The sequence below is a fragment of the Ictidomys tridecemlineatus genome, chromosome 14, assembly GCF_052094955.1.
Source record: "Ictidomys tridecemlineatus isolate mIctTri1 chromosome 14, mIctTri1.hap1, whole genome shotgun sequence".
Classification (NCBI taxonomy): Eukaryota; Metazoa; Chordata; class Mammalia; order Rodentia; family Sciuridae; genus Ictidomys; species Ictidomys tridecemlineatus.
This window is the reverse complement of record NC_135490.1, coordinates 35,555,589-35,573,401: the sequence shown is the minus strand read 5'-3', so window position 1 is coordinate 35,573,401 and position 17,813 is coordinate 35,555,589. Positions and strand designations below refer to the sequence as shown.

Sequence of the window (17,813 nt, the reverse complement as noted above, 5' to 3'; positions counted from 1 at the left end):
TGGCATCCGCATCTAGTATCAGATAACTGTATTTATGTAGGTTTGTGTCTGAGTATTCTATTGTCTTCAATTGGTCTTCATGCCTATTTTGATGCAGGTACCATGCTATTTTTGTTACTATAGCTCTGTAGTATAACTTGAGGTCTGGTATTATGATGCCTCCTGCTTTTCTTTTCTCACTAAGAATTGCTTTGGCTATTCTGGTTTCTTATTTTTCCAAATGAATTTCAAAACTGCCTTTTCTAGTTCTGTGAAGAATGTCATTGGAATTTCAATGGGAATTAGGTTGAATCTCTATAGCACTTTTGGTAGTATAGCCATTTGACAATATTAATTCTGCCTATCCAACAACTTGAGAGGTCTTTCCATCTTCTGAGGTCTTCATCAATTTCTTTCTTTAATGTTTGTTCGGTAGTTTTTGTTGTAGATTGATTTCCAATGCGGGTGGGGGGGGGCGGCTATTGTAAATGGGATAGATTTCCTAATTCCTTTTTCAGCAGATTCATTATTGGAGTATAGGAATGTGACTGATTTATGAGTGTTGATCTTATATCCTGCCACTTAGCTGAATTTGTTTATGAGCTCTAGAAGTCTTCTGGTGGAGTTTTTTGATCTTCTAAATATGGGATCATGTAGTCAGCAAACAGATAATTTGAGCTTTTCTTTTTTTATTTGTATCTCTTTAATTTCTTTCTTTTGTCTAATTGCTCTGACTAGAGTTTCAAGGACTATGTTGAATAGGAGTAGTAAAAGTGGACATCCTTGTCTTGTTCCTGTTTTTAGAGGAAACACTTTCAGTTTTTCTTCATACAGAGTAGTGTTGGCCTTGGATTTGTCGTATATAGCCTTTACAGTGTTGAGGTAAAAATTCCTTCTATCCCTAGTTTTTTCTAGTGTTTTAAACATGAATTGGGGCTGTACTTTGTCAAATGCTTTTTCTGCATCTATTTATGTTTCTTGACATTTTAAGAGAAAAATGTTTTTTCTTTGGAGAGTCATAGATATATTGGCTTAAGCACGCCAACCAATAAAGATAGTTTCTGTCCTCATGGACTTTGTAGTATAGAAAAGTAGATTTAAAAGGAGTTACTAGAATACCATGGGTTGGAAAACTCAGCAGTAGGATTCTAGGATAGGAGTTTAAGCTGAGAAGGGGAAGGGATGAATGAGGGGAAGGAATGAATTTTAGTTAGGCTAAAATGAACTTTATAGTTCTTTGCCTTTGAATAGAATCAGTTCACTGTTCCTCCTGGCTACAGAGGGGAATTAATATGAAGCATAAAGAACATGTAAATCATTCCGAGCCTACAAAAGAGGTCAGGTAACTTTATAGTTTAATATTGAATTGGTAATGTGGACATACATAAATCCTGTGTATTTTAAGTAAATTATAAAATGCAAACATTATTTGCCCACAGATCTATTTGTCTAATGCTTCTGGTGAGTGATTAAGTTCTAGACAGAAGAAGAACATTGTTTTGTTGTGAACGTGTTAGGCTATTGCTCCATGTGATACTACCATTGGTGATAAGTTTTTGATGGGCAGATTAGCACAATTAGATGGGATTAATTTCTTTTCATTTTTGAACTACTTAAATCTATAGTAAATAGGAGGTGGTCGCACATGTCTGTAATCCCACCTACTAGGGAGGTTGAGGCTGGAGAATCTCAAGTTTGAGGCCAATCTTGATAATTTAGTGAGACCTTGTCTCAAAAAAAAAAAAAAAAAAGAATTTTAAAAAACGGTGAGGAGGCTGGGAATGTAGGTCAGTGGTAATAAAGCACCAGAGAGGTTCAACCCCCAGTATTGGGGGTAGGGTGATGAGGGTAGACTTCATAGGAAAAAAAAAAAAAAAGAAGAAAGAATTCAAAAGTTTTTGACTAATGAGAATCAAGTTCTTGCTACACTGAACAACAATTTCATGCTCTTGGACAAAGTGAAATATATTCCTTGAGCCAATTTTAATCTGTAAGTAAGGTTAAGGGAATATCCCACATCTAGCTGTAGTAGAGTATTTTGTTGAAAAGAGAATATACTACTTTGTTGTATTGTGGGGAATATAATGTTGATTGAAATTCTTAGTAATTATTTAAGAAAAAAAACCATCAAATTGAATGAAAACACAAATCTTTTCATTTGCAAATTTAGAGAAACATTTTGAATAGCCTTTAATTGGCAGTTCTGTGAAACTAGCTATGATTATAGGAGAAAACGAATTAAAAGATAAGGTCACGTCTTAAATACGAATTATTCAAAATATTTCCTTGTGGAATGCTTGGTAGAAGAGTTCCTCTAGCTCTAGCAGCTGTCTTGCCACATAGGATTTACCTGATCTTCAGTCCAAATGTGCACATCTGCTCCACATGTTCCTAGCCTTTATCAACACCAGTTCTTGTGGATGTTTAGGGGATAGGAGAATCCAACTTGCGTTTTTGGTGATGTATACAGTACACAATTTTAATGGTCTTCTAGGTTCCAATATATTCTGCTAGGTCATCAGACAGTTATTAAATTAAAGTTCCGCAGAGAAATTGAAACTTAAAGATGTTGTAGTTTGGTAGAATAATCTAAGAAATACAATAGTACGTAGAATTTCTTTGAGAACAGTGTTTTCTGCTTTTATTGGAAATTAAATGACTCTTGTTTGAACCATATGACCTGGAAAGTTCCATTATATAATAATTATTCATTTTTAAGGGTACATGACTCAAAGGTAATAAGCTATGGTAACATTATTTCTTAATGGTTCTTTGTACTATAGTTATAGAAGTTATTTTCAGCAATTCTGTTATTGCTGGAGCAGTTAGAGATGAGGGTAAAGATGAAATCCTAGATAAATTCACCTCACTTTTAAAAAACATCTTTGTTTTTGAAAAATGTCTATTGTAATTACCAACAAATAAAAGATGTAGCTGATTTGAGTTTTTATTTTTTCTTAATATTACTGTCATTTATCCAGTGTGTCCAAGAATCATTAAAGTGAGAAAGTGTAAATTATGTTGTTATTAATAAATAAAACAGTCATATCTGGAACTTTAATTTCTTTAACAATCTATTTTATTTCCTTGAGAAAATGTTAAAAATTTGCTCAGAATTTTTATGAGTATGGTTTTAATTATAATTTGTAATTAATATTATTTTATGAGGATTAATAAAGCCTTATAATTTTGCAGGCCTTATCACAACAACATCAAGAAAACTAGACCGAGAACAGCAGGATGAACACATATTAGAAGTAAGCACTTTTTTATTTTTAATTAGTTTAAAATATTTGTAATTATAAATATCTTAAGAAAAAAAGATCTTGCTCCCAGTAAACCAGCATGCATAGCTGTTAATATCTTGGTATATTAATTTCTGGCCATTAATAAAGAGCAAAATAAAGGAAACATTATGAATATAGCTCATCCCTTTTATCCTCTAATTCTTTCACCAGAAAGCAGGGTTGCTACCCTCTGTTCAATTCTAGTTCTTGTACTTTGTACATACACACATAGACTCACAGCAAATACAGCTTTTATTGGAAATAAATAATCAATGCCATCTGGAATTTATTTTTACTTATTATAAGTGATTTTTTCTGCATACCTCCTATAGCTTTCTTTTTTCTCAGTATTGTTTTTGAGATATATTGGTATTTATAGATTTAGATTAACCTTTTGAATTATCATTAGCTATGAGCTTGTTTCTAGATTTTTTTTATTCTTTAAGTAATCGCATTATTAGGCATTTTAAAATCAATTTTTTTTCTTTTTAAAAACTTTACTACTTGTAAATGTCCTTTTCTAATAAGGATTCTCATTCTTATGGCTTATTTAAAAATGCTTCTAATCCTTAAAAATAAAACAAAACCTTAGCTTCACCTCATAAGTACCTGTTTCTGGCTGATAATAAACAGGTTGCAAAAGGGGGCTGGGAATAGCTGGGAGGAGGAAGGTACTGTAATGTGGATAGTGCGGGGTGCCATTGCCTGCAGAGCCACAGAAGCCAAGACAGAGGCAGCAGGTGGAAAGGGAAACCCAGCAGAACAAACCTGTTTCCTCTGTTGACACAGTTCTATTACATGTTAAAGGCTCATGCTGATTCTTGGCGCTAGACCTGGAAAAGCTGTGTGCTTTGGTAGAACTTTCAAGATGATATTAAGACGTTGATGGGAAATAAGTTTTTGTGTTTGTTTACAGATCTTTATGTCCATCTGTAGACCTTTGGTAGTGGTATATTGGAAAGCCAGCGTTGGCATTGATTTAGCTGTCTGAAAGAGGAGATCGCTGGTTCTATCACAGGGCTGGGAAAGTACTGGTTATTTAACTTAAACTTAGCAACTGTTTAGTGATGAATATTAAAAATATAGTGCTTGATTGTGGTTCTCTTTTCATTTTTCTTCTTTTTTTGGGTAAAGATTATATAAAAACAGATCAAAAGGACATGTCTTGGAGTTAAAGTAATATTTTGCTTTATTCTAAAAACTTTCAGGAACTTCATGAACCTTAAGTAACATGAAGCATCTACCTTACTTACATATGCTAGCCAAGCACAGTGGTACAAACCTGTAAGCCCAGCAACTCAGGAGTGAGGCAGGAGAATCATAACTTCAAGGCCAGCCTCACCATCTTAGCACGGCCCCAACCAAGCAACTTAGTTGAGTCTCTGTCTCAAAATAAAAAGAAAAGGGGCTAGGGACATAGCTTAGTGGTAAAGTACCCCTGCGTTCAAGCCCTAGTACTAAAACTAGAAGAAAAAAATTCCTGACAAGTACCACCAGGATGTATTCATGCTTTTATAAATAGGATATAAAGTTACCAAATTTCAAAGAGGAAATAGTTTCATGGAAACTTAATCTATACTTATGTATTAATAACTTAGTAATTAATTTGGAAAGAGATGTTGGTGTAGGTGTGGGGAGAATAATTATTACTGAAGTCATTACTTTTAAGGCATGTATTACCATAAACATGAACTTTTAAGGGTGAAATTGACTCATGCATGTAGAAACAGTTTACCAGTGCAGGCCTCAAGAATCTCTGATCTTTATCTCTAAACTCAATTTGTGGGTAATTTACTTAAAATGGAACTTACTTTACATTGCTATTACTGAAACCATTAAATTGGTATTAAATGTAAATGTTTATGTCCACCTTCCTAAGCATTAAAGACTTCTGTATAAGAAAACAGCCAAACAAAATAAAATAATGATTACTAGTATTTAAATGTGTAATACTTAGCATAGACTTTAAAGTGATGCTTCAGCATATTTTATGGATGAAGCTTAAAAATGACAGTGTTTTAATGCAGTATTATGGATAATTTATATTTAAGTGGACAGAATATTTTTTAAAAAGGACTTTAAATATTTCAAGCAGAATCTTTATGTATCCCTTTTGTGACCTAAAAATATTAAATTTTTAGTTGCTTAACAATTTGGTAAAGTCACCTTTTAGAGCTACAGTAGTTCAAGGGGACTGTAAGAAGTAGCATCTCTTTCTCAGCCATTGCCCAGCTTCTCCTGTCCCTATCTCTACAATTGGGAATAGTTGCCCTTACCTCCTTACAGTGTTGTTGACAGAATGAGAAGAGATGTATGGGCCATATTGTTATGTGACCTGTAGAAGTTTATATAAATGGTGATTCTCATTAGGAAGACGGTGTTTACTTTTTATATCTTAAAAACACTTGTTGATCTATTACCTTTAAAAAACAGGTTACTGTGACCGACAATGGTACTCCCCCTAGATCAACCATTGCAAGAGTAATTGTGAAAATCCTTGATGAAAATGACAACAAGCCTCAATTCCTGCAGAAGTTCTACAAGATCAGACTCCCAGAGCGGGAAAAACCAGAAAGAAACTCCAAACGAGAGCCTCTGTATCGCGTTGTAGCTACAGACAAAGATGAAGGTCCCAACGCAGAAATCTCCTATAGCATTGAGGATGGAAATGATAATGGCAAATTTTTTATTGAGCCAAAAACTGGAGTGGTTTCATCCAAAAAGTTCTCTGCAGCTGGAGAATATGACATTCTTTCAGTGAGTTCAGTTCAGAACATAGTCTCTGAATTTCTTAAGTGCTTTGACTATAAACCTCGTCTCTTATCTTGGCAAATAGCTTCAGTGTTTGTGACCTAATAATTAGGCAATCCTTTGTAATATTTGAAAAGTATAGGTTTATTTATTTATTTTTAACTTTCCAACTTTGACTCCAGTTGTCTATTATTGGTGTTGAGTATGGTCAAGAAGTAGTTGCTCTTTTCTTCAAGCGTTAAATACATGGCATATTCAGATACAAATATGAAATGTTTGAAAGTGGCTCAGTTTCAGAAACCAATCTGTTTTAAAATGTATCTTACGATTTGCTGTTTTTAATCCTCTGTTCTTATTTTATAGATTAAGGCAGTTGATAATGGTCGCCCTCAAAAGTCATCAACCACTAGACTTCATATTGAATGGATCTCCAAACCCAAACCATCTCTGGAGCCAATCTCATTTGAAGAATCATTTTTTACCTTTACTGTAATGGAAAGTGATCCCGTTGCTCATATGATTGGAGTAATATCTGTTGAGCCTGCTGGCACACCCCTTTGGTTTGATATAATTGGTAAGCATTGCTTATCATTTTCAGTGTCCTTTATAGGTTACACTGAGGAGAAACTTGCACATGGTTTTCTGATTTTTGCATACATCTCATAATTTAAAATGAGAATAAGATCTGTGGGTAGAGAATTTGCTTTAAACTAATCACTGGATCAGGGGGTTACAGAGCAAACTGAATGTTTTAATTATGTATCATACACACATAAAACATAACACATTATTTTTAGTAAATATGATTAGAACATTTGAAATAGCTGCTTAGGTGACTGTCACATGCCCATGTTGAATATAAATGCTAACAAATTTTGATTTGTATAACTTAAAAACTATAGTGCCAGCTATAGTTTTATTTTAGGCTTTTTAGTTTTTTTTGCCTTATTTTTAGTAGGAGATAGGGTATGTTAGATTAATTAATCCTTTTATAAAATTTTACATGCTAAGCCAATTCCTTTTTTTTGTCATTTCATTTAGTTCCCACATGGAATATAATACCCTATTCAGCATAACTTTTTAAGAGTATACATTAGACTTTTGACATCTAAGATCTTTTCATTCTGTTTTTTTTCCACACTATTTTAATTACAAGCCTATTTAAGACCGAAAGTATGTGATATGATTCATCCCTAGTTGGCACTTTATATTCCTCTTCCCTCTTCCACCCCCTAGCTCTATTACCTCCAAATACTTTTTCAGAACATTGGAGCTGGTGGGACATAGGCTGCAAAGATCACAGGGTATATGTGGTACAGATTGTCGTCTTCAAATTCACACTACACCGTTGGATTATTTTCCCTGATTTGGGGCATTTGTTGGAATAGTTAATTGACCACACCTCTGAAATTATTAGTTTCAAAGAAAAAAATTATTTTCATGGTTAACTATAATTAAAATAGTTTGTTTACTTTCTCTGAATTTATGCCACATTTCCAGATTAGCAGGATGCAGTTGGTGGAGTATCTGACTTTACTGTTCAGTACTTAACTGTGTATGGAACTGGTTTGATGATTGTTCTTCTTGTTCTTTGCTTGCTTTCCATGCTTGCTTGCTTCTTTTGGCTGTGCCAGGAGATACACTTGCTAGAGAAGTTTTTTACATCTTTCAGATGACTTGTGACCCGAACTGTACAGCAGAAGGTATCTGCTGAGATCACATAATTTGCTTCAGATTATGAGATCTAAAATAAAAACATTAATTTTTCTGAGAACATTTTTATTTTCAGTGGTTATTTTTCATTACTGTTTCTTTTCATAGTGTGCACATGGTCACGCATTCCAGTTGCAAACGTGTCATCTTTTAATCATCCCTAGATCCTTAGGTTTCACTTAAGACCTCATATGTGTATATGTTGTTTTGCTTTCTGGTTAGATATAATAGTAGAAATTCATCAGGACCATAAGCCTTTATTTTCATTCCTTTTCATCTCATCAGTTTAAATACTTAAAGTACAATGGATTTAAGAAGAGTTTTACTTAGAATACAATTGGGATGTATTGGGGTAGTATTAGTAGGACAGAAAATTTTGTTTGATTAAGCAATGATTTTGATAACAATGGGAACAATTTGTTTTCAAATAACTATTTAAGTTAGAGTTAACTATCACTATTTTTTCAGGGTTAACGTTTGTTTAGAATGATTGTTTTATTGTCAGTAGGTTTAAAATATCACAACGTAAAAAAATATTTAAACTATTAAATGACTAGTGATGTGTTCATTTAGTCACTGAAATAAATTAAGTAAATATTCAAACCTCTGAAAAACAAATTGAAATTGATTTAATGGCAACATTAGCAGTTTTTCTGTTTTTGAAGTTGCTTTCTCTTTTCCTCTAAATTCATGGCTTCCTTGACAATTAGGATTCAGTTTTGCCTTAAAAGCATTATCTTTCTAATTGGTCAGTCTTTTCTTGCTTTCAAAATGCTTTATCCTTGGAATCACTTTGATCTTTATGTTCAGAATCTTTTTTTTTTTAACTGATATTTAGTATTAGAATGCCATACACACAAAAAAAACCCAAAAACAACGGATTTTCATTCTGTGATTTGTTTCAACTCTTCTCTTTGTCCTAATTTAAACTAGGTGGCAACTATGATAGTCACTTTGATGTGGACAAGGGGACTGGAACCATCATTGTTGCCAAACCTCTTGATGCAGAACAAAAATCAAACTATAACCTGACAGTAGAGGCTACAGATGGAACGACCACTATCCTCACTCAGGTAAGTGAATTACTAATGATGTGTTTGTCAGAGGAGCGTTGAAATACTGTTTTAATTTCAGGGCCCACAAACAGTATGAGCAGCCAGTTTTGCCTTTTGAGGTTCCAGAGTCAGAAATTAGTATATTGATACAGTTTATGTACAAACTCACCAAGAATTTTTATATAGAGAAAGAAAATTAACAGCAGTCCCAATTTGGGTTTTGCATGTGATTAAGCAGTTCAAAAAATTTTACAGAAGAGTTAAAACTGAACTACCCAGTTGTTATGGCATCAAAATCCCCTTAATTTTATATTCATGTCTGAACTATATTAACACAGAGTATATCGCTATAGTGGATGAAGTGTACAAGTCATTTTCATGAAAGCAGATTAAAGTGATTAATTAGTCTTTTTAAATTACTTTCCCTCCCCCTTGGCTAATAACTGGAGTTGTGTAAAAATTACTGATTAAATTATTCTGAGAATTCTAAGAATCCCTTTAACACCATTATTTGCTCCTATCTGTTGATTAAGAGATGACCAGATTGCTAAATGTTAAGTGCCTACAAATTAAGTTAAATTTTCTTGAATTCTCATTATGAGTTGTGGGAGATTTACAAAAGGAACATTCTTGGATGAATAATCATTGTGGTGTTTCATTTGTTTAACAAATACTTGTTGAACACTTGGTATGTGACAGGTACTGTTTTATAAGCTGAATAATGGGTAATAATAGGCAAGACTCCTCCTGCCTTAAGAGTTCACAATAGGATGGTGGAAATCATATACAAGGCTTCTGTATGATGTATATATCTTTAAAAAGGAATGCTTCTGGATTCCAGTTTTCTATCTTTATTTTACATCTTAACCTGTTAAATCATTTAGTTGCATTACAGAATAATCCTAGTCTCATGTATTTCAATTAATTAATAGGTATTTAAGTATTTAAAGCCAATTGTGAAAATAGTTTATTCCTTTCTCCAAATATTGTGCTTTTGAGTTTATGTAAAATTATTTTTGTTTGCTATACTCTACGCTTTGGAGGGGTCATTTTGAGATTTCCATTAAAAGTTGATTCACAGTATTAAAGTTATGATTTTGTGACTGTTCTCATTCTACAGGCAAGAAGAATCAGCTTTCTCTCTTTATAAATAAACCCCTGAAGTTAAAACTTCAGAGCCTGAAAGTGAGAATCAAAAATAGTAGTAAATCTAGAAGAGTAATTCTGAGTTCAGAAGTTTAACAAATAGAACTCTGTGTGGTCCAGTTTACATGATTAACTGGAAATCTATTAAGAGAAACTTAATAAGCTATAGATCACTTGTTATATATGCCAATAATTAACAATTCATATCTTCTCCCAAATTGTATTTTTAGTTAGTACAATTGAATGCTTAGAATGGAATATGTGTGTTTATTGACTAAAATCCTTATAACACTAAGGAGATATATTCTGATTTTCTCTTCTTAATTCCAGTGCTTCATTTATACGTCTGTAATTTCATTTAGAGTCATTTTCAGAGAGTCTTAATGATAACCTAATGAATTGCTAGCAAGGAAACATAGTCAGAATGGAAGAGAATGGTTACATAGTCTAGGTTGACCTGTCATGGTGTGGGACAAAGGGAACAATAAGTAATTAGGTTTAGGTTTCTAGTCTGGGACTGAGAACAGAGAGATACTAATCTGGGAGACAACAGAGCAGCAGATACTACAGGAAGAGCAACACAGAAGTTTGGAACAGTTCTGATAAGCCACACAACACAGCAAGAGACATGTGGGTTTGTAAGTAAACTCAAGAACCAACAGAGCAGGTTTTTGCATCTAAGTCAGTAGCAGCAGATGCCAGATTTACGTAGGTTTAGAACTTTAAAGAGGGCATTGTCCTTCACACATGGTGCATCCTCAGCAAAGTAGGAACTGAAATTGGGCAGTGTCGGTGTCAGTGTTGTGCTGAAACAACTCTCCTTGCTTTCCTGTCCTGCCAAGTTTCTCCTTAGGATGCTGACCAGCATTAATTTGAGTCATTTTGCTTTATCTTTTTTGTCTTTGTCTTGCCAGGTAACTTTCCAAATTCAGCCAACCTTTTTTCTTTCCTCCCTCCCTCTTTCCCCCTCTCCCTCAAAACAGCTTTGCTTTCATGCTTTCTTTCAGTTTCTCTTGATCCTGAGCATTACATACTCTGGAGCAGGCATCTTGATTTTAGTCTCATTCCTACATCTTGCTTTGACCCATGGACAATCTCTAGTCCTCTCTACTTGCATTTTCTCATCTGAAGAATGGGTATAGGGTTAACTATCCTTAATTTTATATAAGGATTAAGTAAGATGGCACATAAGAGTCTTTGCTCTTAAAGATCTTAAAACCTATCAGCCAGGAAGTATCTTAAGAATATTGCTGCCTGTCAGAACTGGTGCAGGCTCTTGTCAGTCACCCTACCCCTAGTACTTGATTTACCTTCCTACCTCGATTCTCTTTTCTTTCAATTCATCTTGTGCTGCCTGCTACTCGAAGGGTCTACCCGACTGAGCAGAGGAGGTGAAGGTAGATTTGCTCTGAAAAGTAGGTTCAGAGTGCACAGGATATGCCGTCCTGCAGCCTCAGCTCAGGAGTAAAGGCGCTGTATGTTTGGTCCCAGTCTCACCTCTTACCTTCATGTCTTTGACCAAGCTCTTCCCGGTACACATTTACCTACCAACCTAAAACCTACTCAAGCAAAATTTTACTCCATTCTTAAAGAGTTTTTGGAATGTTCCAGCCAGTCTCAAGACTCTTAAAAACTTAGATGATAATATATGAGGCATAGTTAAATTTCATAGTGCAAGACATTGCCCAGTGAGTTTGAAGACTTTATGAGGGCAGAACTACTACCGTACACTTGTCTTACCCCCTCAGTTCTGTGTGGGTAAATGCTGAGCACATAAGTGCCTAATAAATGTGTTCAGCAACTTACTAAGACCAAGTATTTTAACTTCCAGCTCTTTCTATTTAATAGTGATTAATTGATTTTGGAGCAGGATTAAACATCTCTGTCCAATACCTTCTCCATGGTTAAAAAAAAATATTAAGTTCCTTGCGGGAATAGGTATGTTCTGATTTGGTCTGTAGAAATTACCTTAATAGCTGGGTATGTTGGCACAGGCCTGGAATCCTAGCAGCTTAGTAGGCTGTGGGAGAAGGATCCAGATTCAAAGTCAGTTTCAGCAATTTAAGGAGGCCCTAAGCAACTCAGTGAGACCCTGTCTCTAAATAAAATACAAAAAAGGGCTGGGGATATGGCTCAGTGGTTAAGTGCCCTGGGTCCAATCCCTGATTTAAAAAAAAAAAAATTGCCTTACTCATGCCTTTGGTTCATCTTTGAAATTTATGACTGAAGTGTTTGCAGTTTTGTTTTAAATGTATTTAACGTAAATGTAAACCTGTCATTGATGGTGTAGAGTTCTGTTAGAACACTGCTGTGGACCAATGAAAAGGTCTCTGTTCATATGCCTTCATTAGTGTGGTTAATGGTTTTACCTGTGCTAGGACTTTGATCTTCGGGCCACTTAGGACTAACAAACCCTTTTGTTCTGAAAGAGTCAAGGAAGCTTAGATTTCTTGTTCATAAACTATCTTTTGTGATTGGTGCTGATAAGGCTGATACTATGCCTTATCCATATACGTCTTTCCATTCTGAAAAGTAGTCATTTTACTGTCCAGGTAAAATTTTTTGTCATTTTAAAATTTACCTTAGAACTGAGTTTTTTGACATTGGCTCTTTTTTCTCCTCTGAAACTTTTGTTTGATGTTGACATACTTAACAGTTTTATTTCAATCTGTTTAAATTGATTTTAGGAAATAAACACCTTTCTACTTACATATATAGGTCTTAAAAGAAAACTTAAAAGCATTTTTTTTTTTTTTCTTTTTTGGTCGTGCTAGGGATCAAACCCAGAGCACCCAGAGCCTTATGCATGCTAAGCAGGTACTCTATCACTGATCCCCATCCCCGGCTCTAAAAACATTTATAATTTTTTTCTCTAATATTTAAAATCTTAACAGGAATTTGTAGTCTCAAATGAAAAGGAGAAAAACCATCTATCACTCCCCTCAGTAGATTAGTAGTTAAATATTCAAATGTGGTATAGGAAGTAAGTCTTGTATAAATCCTGGCAAAATAAATTGTCTGATTTCTTTCCATGAGTACTCTACAAAGGTTTTCTGTGTGGACACCTAAGAGATATTAAGTCTATATTTCATAAAGAAATGTTAATTATGAGCATCATTGTGTCTCCAAAGTCAGTTTCAAGAATTTAGGAAGGTTTTATTATCTTACTCATATTTTAAATAAGTAATATATCAGTGAGAAATTTTAACGATATTTTTGATTCTAAATTTTTGTTCCTTTTCTCATATTTACATTACATTTTGCTAAAATAACAGCTTTTTTTCAATGTACATGTGATATATATGTCTAGATTATTTAAATGTTAAAACAATTATTAGGAATATTATGTGAGCCATTTTTGTCATTTATTATAGGTATTCATCAAAGTAATAGATACAAATGACCATCGTCCCCAGTTTTCTACATCAAAATATGAAGTTGTTATTCCTGAAGATACAGTGCCAGAAACAGAAATTTTGCAAATCAGTGCTGTGGATAAGGATGAGAAAAATAAACTAATCTATACTCTGCAGAGTAGTATAGACCCATTGAGTCTCAAGAAATTTCGTCTTGATCCTGCAACTGGCTCTCTCTGTACATCTGAAAAACTGGATCATGAAGCCATTCACCAGCATGTTCTTACAGTCATGGTAAGCATCTACTTGTTCTTCTGCCTGCATGTGGCTCCTTAAATGTTTCATGTGTTTGAGAATGACAGTGATTTTTTAATGCCTGAGAAAGAAAACCCAAACAGGATTGATAATGTGTTTTCTTTTTAGGTACGGGATCAGGATGTTCCTGTAAAACGCAACTTTGCAAGGATTGTCATCAATGTCAGTGACACAAATGACCATGCCCCGTGGTTCACCAGTTCCTCCTATGAAGGGCGGGTTTATGAGTCGGCAGCTGTGGGCTCAGTCGTTTTGCAGGTTACAGCTCTGGACAAAGACAAAGGGAAAAATGCTGAAGTGCTATACTCAATTGAATCAGGTATTTTTGGACCATTCAATTTGTGAAAGCATATTTTCTTTTCTAAAATTAGCATTTCTATGTATATCTGTAAAAATTGCTTGAATTGATCTTTAGCTACCATTTTACATGTTAGGAACGTGGATTTTTCTTTCCTTGTTTTTTTAGAGATTGAATCCTAATAAGTTTGGGACCCAGTATTCTTAGAGAGTCACAGTATGAGCATAATTCAAGACTCTGAGAAGTCCTGCAGAAAAGAAAACTCTCTTTGACTAATTTCAGTATTTCTGAGATAATTTTAACTGAACAATCATTTTCCTCTAAAATATTGGTTAATTATGAAACACTTAGGAATACTGGCCTAGTAATGTAACATTTTGCTTTTTAGTCAGAGAGGATTTTCTTTTGTGCAGAGCCTACGTGTCCATGATAGAGTGCTGATTTGTCCCATTCTCAAAAAAAAATGCCTTCTACCTATCATCTTCCTTCTGAGTTAGCTCCCCTCCACTACCTTAAACCCCCATGTTCCTTTAAAAATTGTTTCATGAGTGGTATTGGGTTGTTGCAGTAGGCCAGAGTGGGGTCTGAGACTAGAAGAAATGTTGAAAAGGCTGAGATGATGGGCCTGAGTGATCTAGGGCCAGGAAGGCCAACTGGAACTGTGTACCTGGGTGTTTTTGAGTATAATCAGGCAAGAGCTTGTAGGGACTTGCTGGTGGTAACAAGGAGGATCATCAAGAAATAGTCACGGTAATGTGAAATGCTTTTGTTCTCTCTTCTGTTTTATGCTGCCATTCACTCATTCCTTCATTTGTTCCATGAACTGATTGAGTTTATTCTATGTGCCAGGTGCCATAGTCATAGCATTTGTGCTTGTGCTTTGATAGATAACAGGTTACCATTGGTCCACAAATGGACATAGGTGTTCTAAAAGATTTCTGCTCTAGAGCATGTGATTGCACAGTTAGAAATTTCATTGCTTTGAGACTTTCCTTCCTCATGCCAAATACTCTTGAGTAAATGATGAAATATTGAGAAAGTGGTTGGATTTTTTTTCCACCTTCCTCAGTGCCATTGTTAGTACAAGAAATATTGTTTCTTTCATTCTAATCTTCATAATGGTTTTAGAGAATTGAAATCTTCTGCTTTCCTTGATTTCTGTTGTTATTAAGTGCAGAGCTCTATCTATTTAGATGTGGTCTCTCCTATACATTAGATTCCATAGTGTTTAGATTATCTATAGATCATAAAATAAAAATCTGAGTAAATGGAGAATAATTTTTACACAATACTTTTCTACTTTATGTGCTTAAACTATTCTTATTTCTTTACATATTTGAAATTTCATGTGTTTCCCATAAAATAACTGAATTGAGTTTATTATTCACAAATATGATTTTATCTACTGTCTGTGATTGCAGTGTTGAAATGCATTATAGTATAGTTAGTGACTTGAATACAAGTATTTTTCCACTGGTCCAAAAATTTAGCAGTAGAAAAACAGTACATTCCATTTGTGCATGCCTGAGCGTTTCAATAAAGTAATTTTGTCATAGACAAACTGGCTGGGTTTATGTAGGAGAAAATGTTAAACTTTCCCTTAGCTTTCACATAATTTTCAACAACTGGGTGGTTAAAATATGATTGTTGGTGTCTGAGTCAAGGCATGTGCATTCTTCAAATGCTTGTAATGACTGATGGGATTAGTAATTTGGTATTCTAAGAATGGAACTCTTATCTGCCCTCAAAGAATAGATAGTACCAATGGGCTATTCTAATATGGTATTAGAGCTTTTAATATGTTTTTATAGTTTTGGTAATGTAAAGTTATGCTAAACAATTATTTCTTAGGAAACCATTACCAGGAAAATGCAGTAGAATTGTTTGTATGTACATCTTTTGGTATGGTATGAACTATAAAATGTTCTTACTGCCTTTTATTTATCAGTTTATCCATAATCAGCTGCTTCCTAATTTGTGTCAGATTACATTTAATAAAGTTCAAAAGACTAGTTATAAATTCCATCCATAACACTGTATGTTTAATTAGCAGCAATTTATTGAGCAAAAGGTTTAGTCTGATTAGGAGTCTTTAGGGGAAAAGGAATTTAATTAAAAGATATTTTCAGTATCAGTTGGGCTATGCACTAGAGACACATCAGTGCCATACTCTGAGCCATGTGGTATTTTCTTCTTTTTAGGTTATTTTAAAAAGTAGATTATTGGAACATTCCTACTATTGTTATGACACCTGGAAATACATTCAGTAAATACATTTATTGATTTGAATTGTTTTTTTCTCCAAGGTCATGTTAAATGTAATTACAGTGAAATTTGGTAAAGGTTGCCTTACTTTGATTAGCCTTTACTGAATGAACATCTGCAGTGTGTCAATCACAAGAAGAAACAAGACTCTCCTGCACATCTTTCTTACTTGCTCTGTGGAGGAGATACATTAAACTATAGTGGTAGCTAAAAACCAAAAATGGGCGTGTTTGTTCAGATGATTTCCCCGTTTAAATACAGAGAACAATGTAAAGTTAAATATTTCAGCTAAAGTAAATTACTAAGACCTCAACTTTTGCCGCTCACTGCCTTTCTGATTGGTTCGTAAAAACCATATGTGTATTTCAGTGTGGGCAAATGTAACTGTTAGTTATACACCAGTCAGCAGCCCTTGTTGTTTTTGCACAAAAATACGTTTTGCTTTCTCTTCTGTATATCTGATGCTTTCTGCCTCTGTGTGTGTGTGTGAGAGAGAGAGAGAAAGAAAGATCCATACATTAAATTACTGGCTAGGTTTCTGTTGAACCTTCTTGGTATCAGTGACAAGTTCAGAGCTACCTTTTTAAAAACTCAAGCTACTCCAGATGATGAAGAATGTCTCTAAATTTCTTATGGCTGATAAAGAGCAAGATTGTCATACATACTGTTAAAACAACAACAACAACAAAAACAGGTAAAGAACAGAAATCTCTATACTGAATAGGGAGGTCAACGAAGGCCTCACCATCACACTCTCTACGCAGGGCCATTCAGGTAAAACCTAAAGGAATGAGTAAAGAAATGAATGGAGAAGATGGAGAAACAGCCAGGGAAGGCGGTTCTAGGAAAGGACACACCAAATTCAAAGTCCCGAGAGAATGTTAACTCCTTCATTTGAAGCCTTGCCTATTTGAAGCTTTTCTGGCAAAATAAAATTTCACTGTAGAAAATAAGAGAAATATGGGGCTGGCGTTGTGGCTCAGTGGTAGAGTGCTCACCTAGCATGTGTGAGGCACTGGGTTTGATCTTCAGCACCACGTAAAAGTAAATAAGTAATATAAACGTTAAAAAAAAAAGAATGCTTAAAAAAAAAGAAAAGAGAAATATATGTCAATGGGCGAATATAAATCTTGGGGGTTGGAGAAGGTAGCTGCCAAGGGTTACCATGGTCTCCCATGTCTTGCCAGGCCAGTCTGTCACGGTTTTGAAAGATAAAGATGATGTACGGGATAGAATGAGAAAAGCATCCCTGAGTTCTAATGACTGCCTAAAAAATCATTGAGAGAGAACCTGGGATCATTGGCTCATTTAAGTAGAGACAGTCCGGATATTAGTGTCTGAGCAGCCTGGCAGAAGCTGCAGGACTCCATCCTTAGGCCAGAGTTCAGTCCAGAGCTGCAGGTTCTAGAGAAACCCTGGCTTCCTCCCTGTTGCAGACTGAGGCACCGCCGTGGGGTCTGGACACAGAGCCAGGGAGACTTAATGAAAACCAGGCTGGGTCTGGCCTCAAAAAATTGTCATGGATTTTTGGAAAACGTATTAAAGGAAGGAAATGAAGACTGTAGAGGAAGTGTTTACTGTTGATGATGTGGAGAAAGAAGTGCTGGACTAATTCCCTGGTTTGCACATCACACTAAACAGTTCTGGT

At 34.7% G+C, this 17,813-nt stretch overlaps 1 protein-coding gene across 7 annotated transcripts in view; it reads left to right on the top strand.

The window, feature by feature from the left end:
* Fat1 (FAT atypical cadherin 1) overlaps window positions 1-17,813 on the top strand; it is a 123,984-nt gene that overhangs the window by 72,772 nt on the left and 33,399 nt on the right. For all 7 annotated transcript variants that reach the window (XR_013430320.1, XM_021729024.3, XM_040294835.2 and 4 more), the window contains exons 4-9: window positions 3,175-3,236; window positions 5,700-6,023; window positions 6,381-6,591; window positions 8,664-8,803; window positions 13,306-13,581; window positions 13,711-13,921. Coding sequence is in view for 6 of the 7 variants with exons in the window: in XM_021729024.3 (XP_021584699.2) it covers window positions 3,175-3,236; window positions 5,700-6,023; window positions 6,381-6,591; window positions 8,664-8,803; window positions 13,306-13,581; window positions 13,711-13,921 (1,224 nt within the window). In the remaining variant the exon portion in view is untranslated. The remainder of the gene's footprint in view (window positions 1-3,174; window positions 3,237-5,699; window positions 6,024-6,380; window positions 6,592-8,663; window positions 8,804-13,305; window positions 13,582-13,710; window positions 13,922-17,813) is intronic.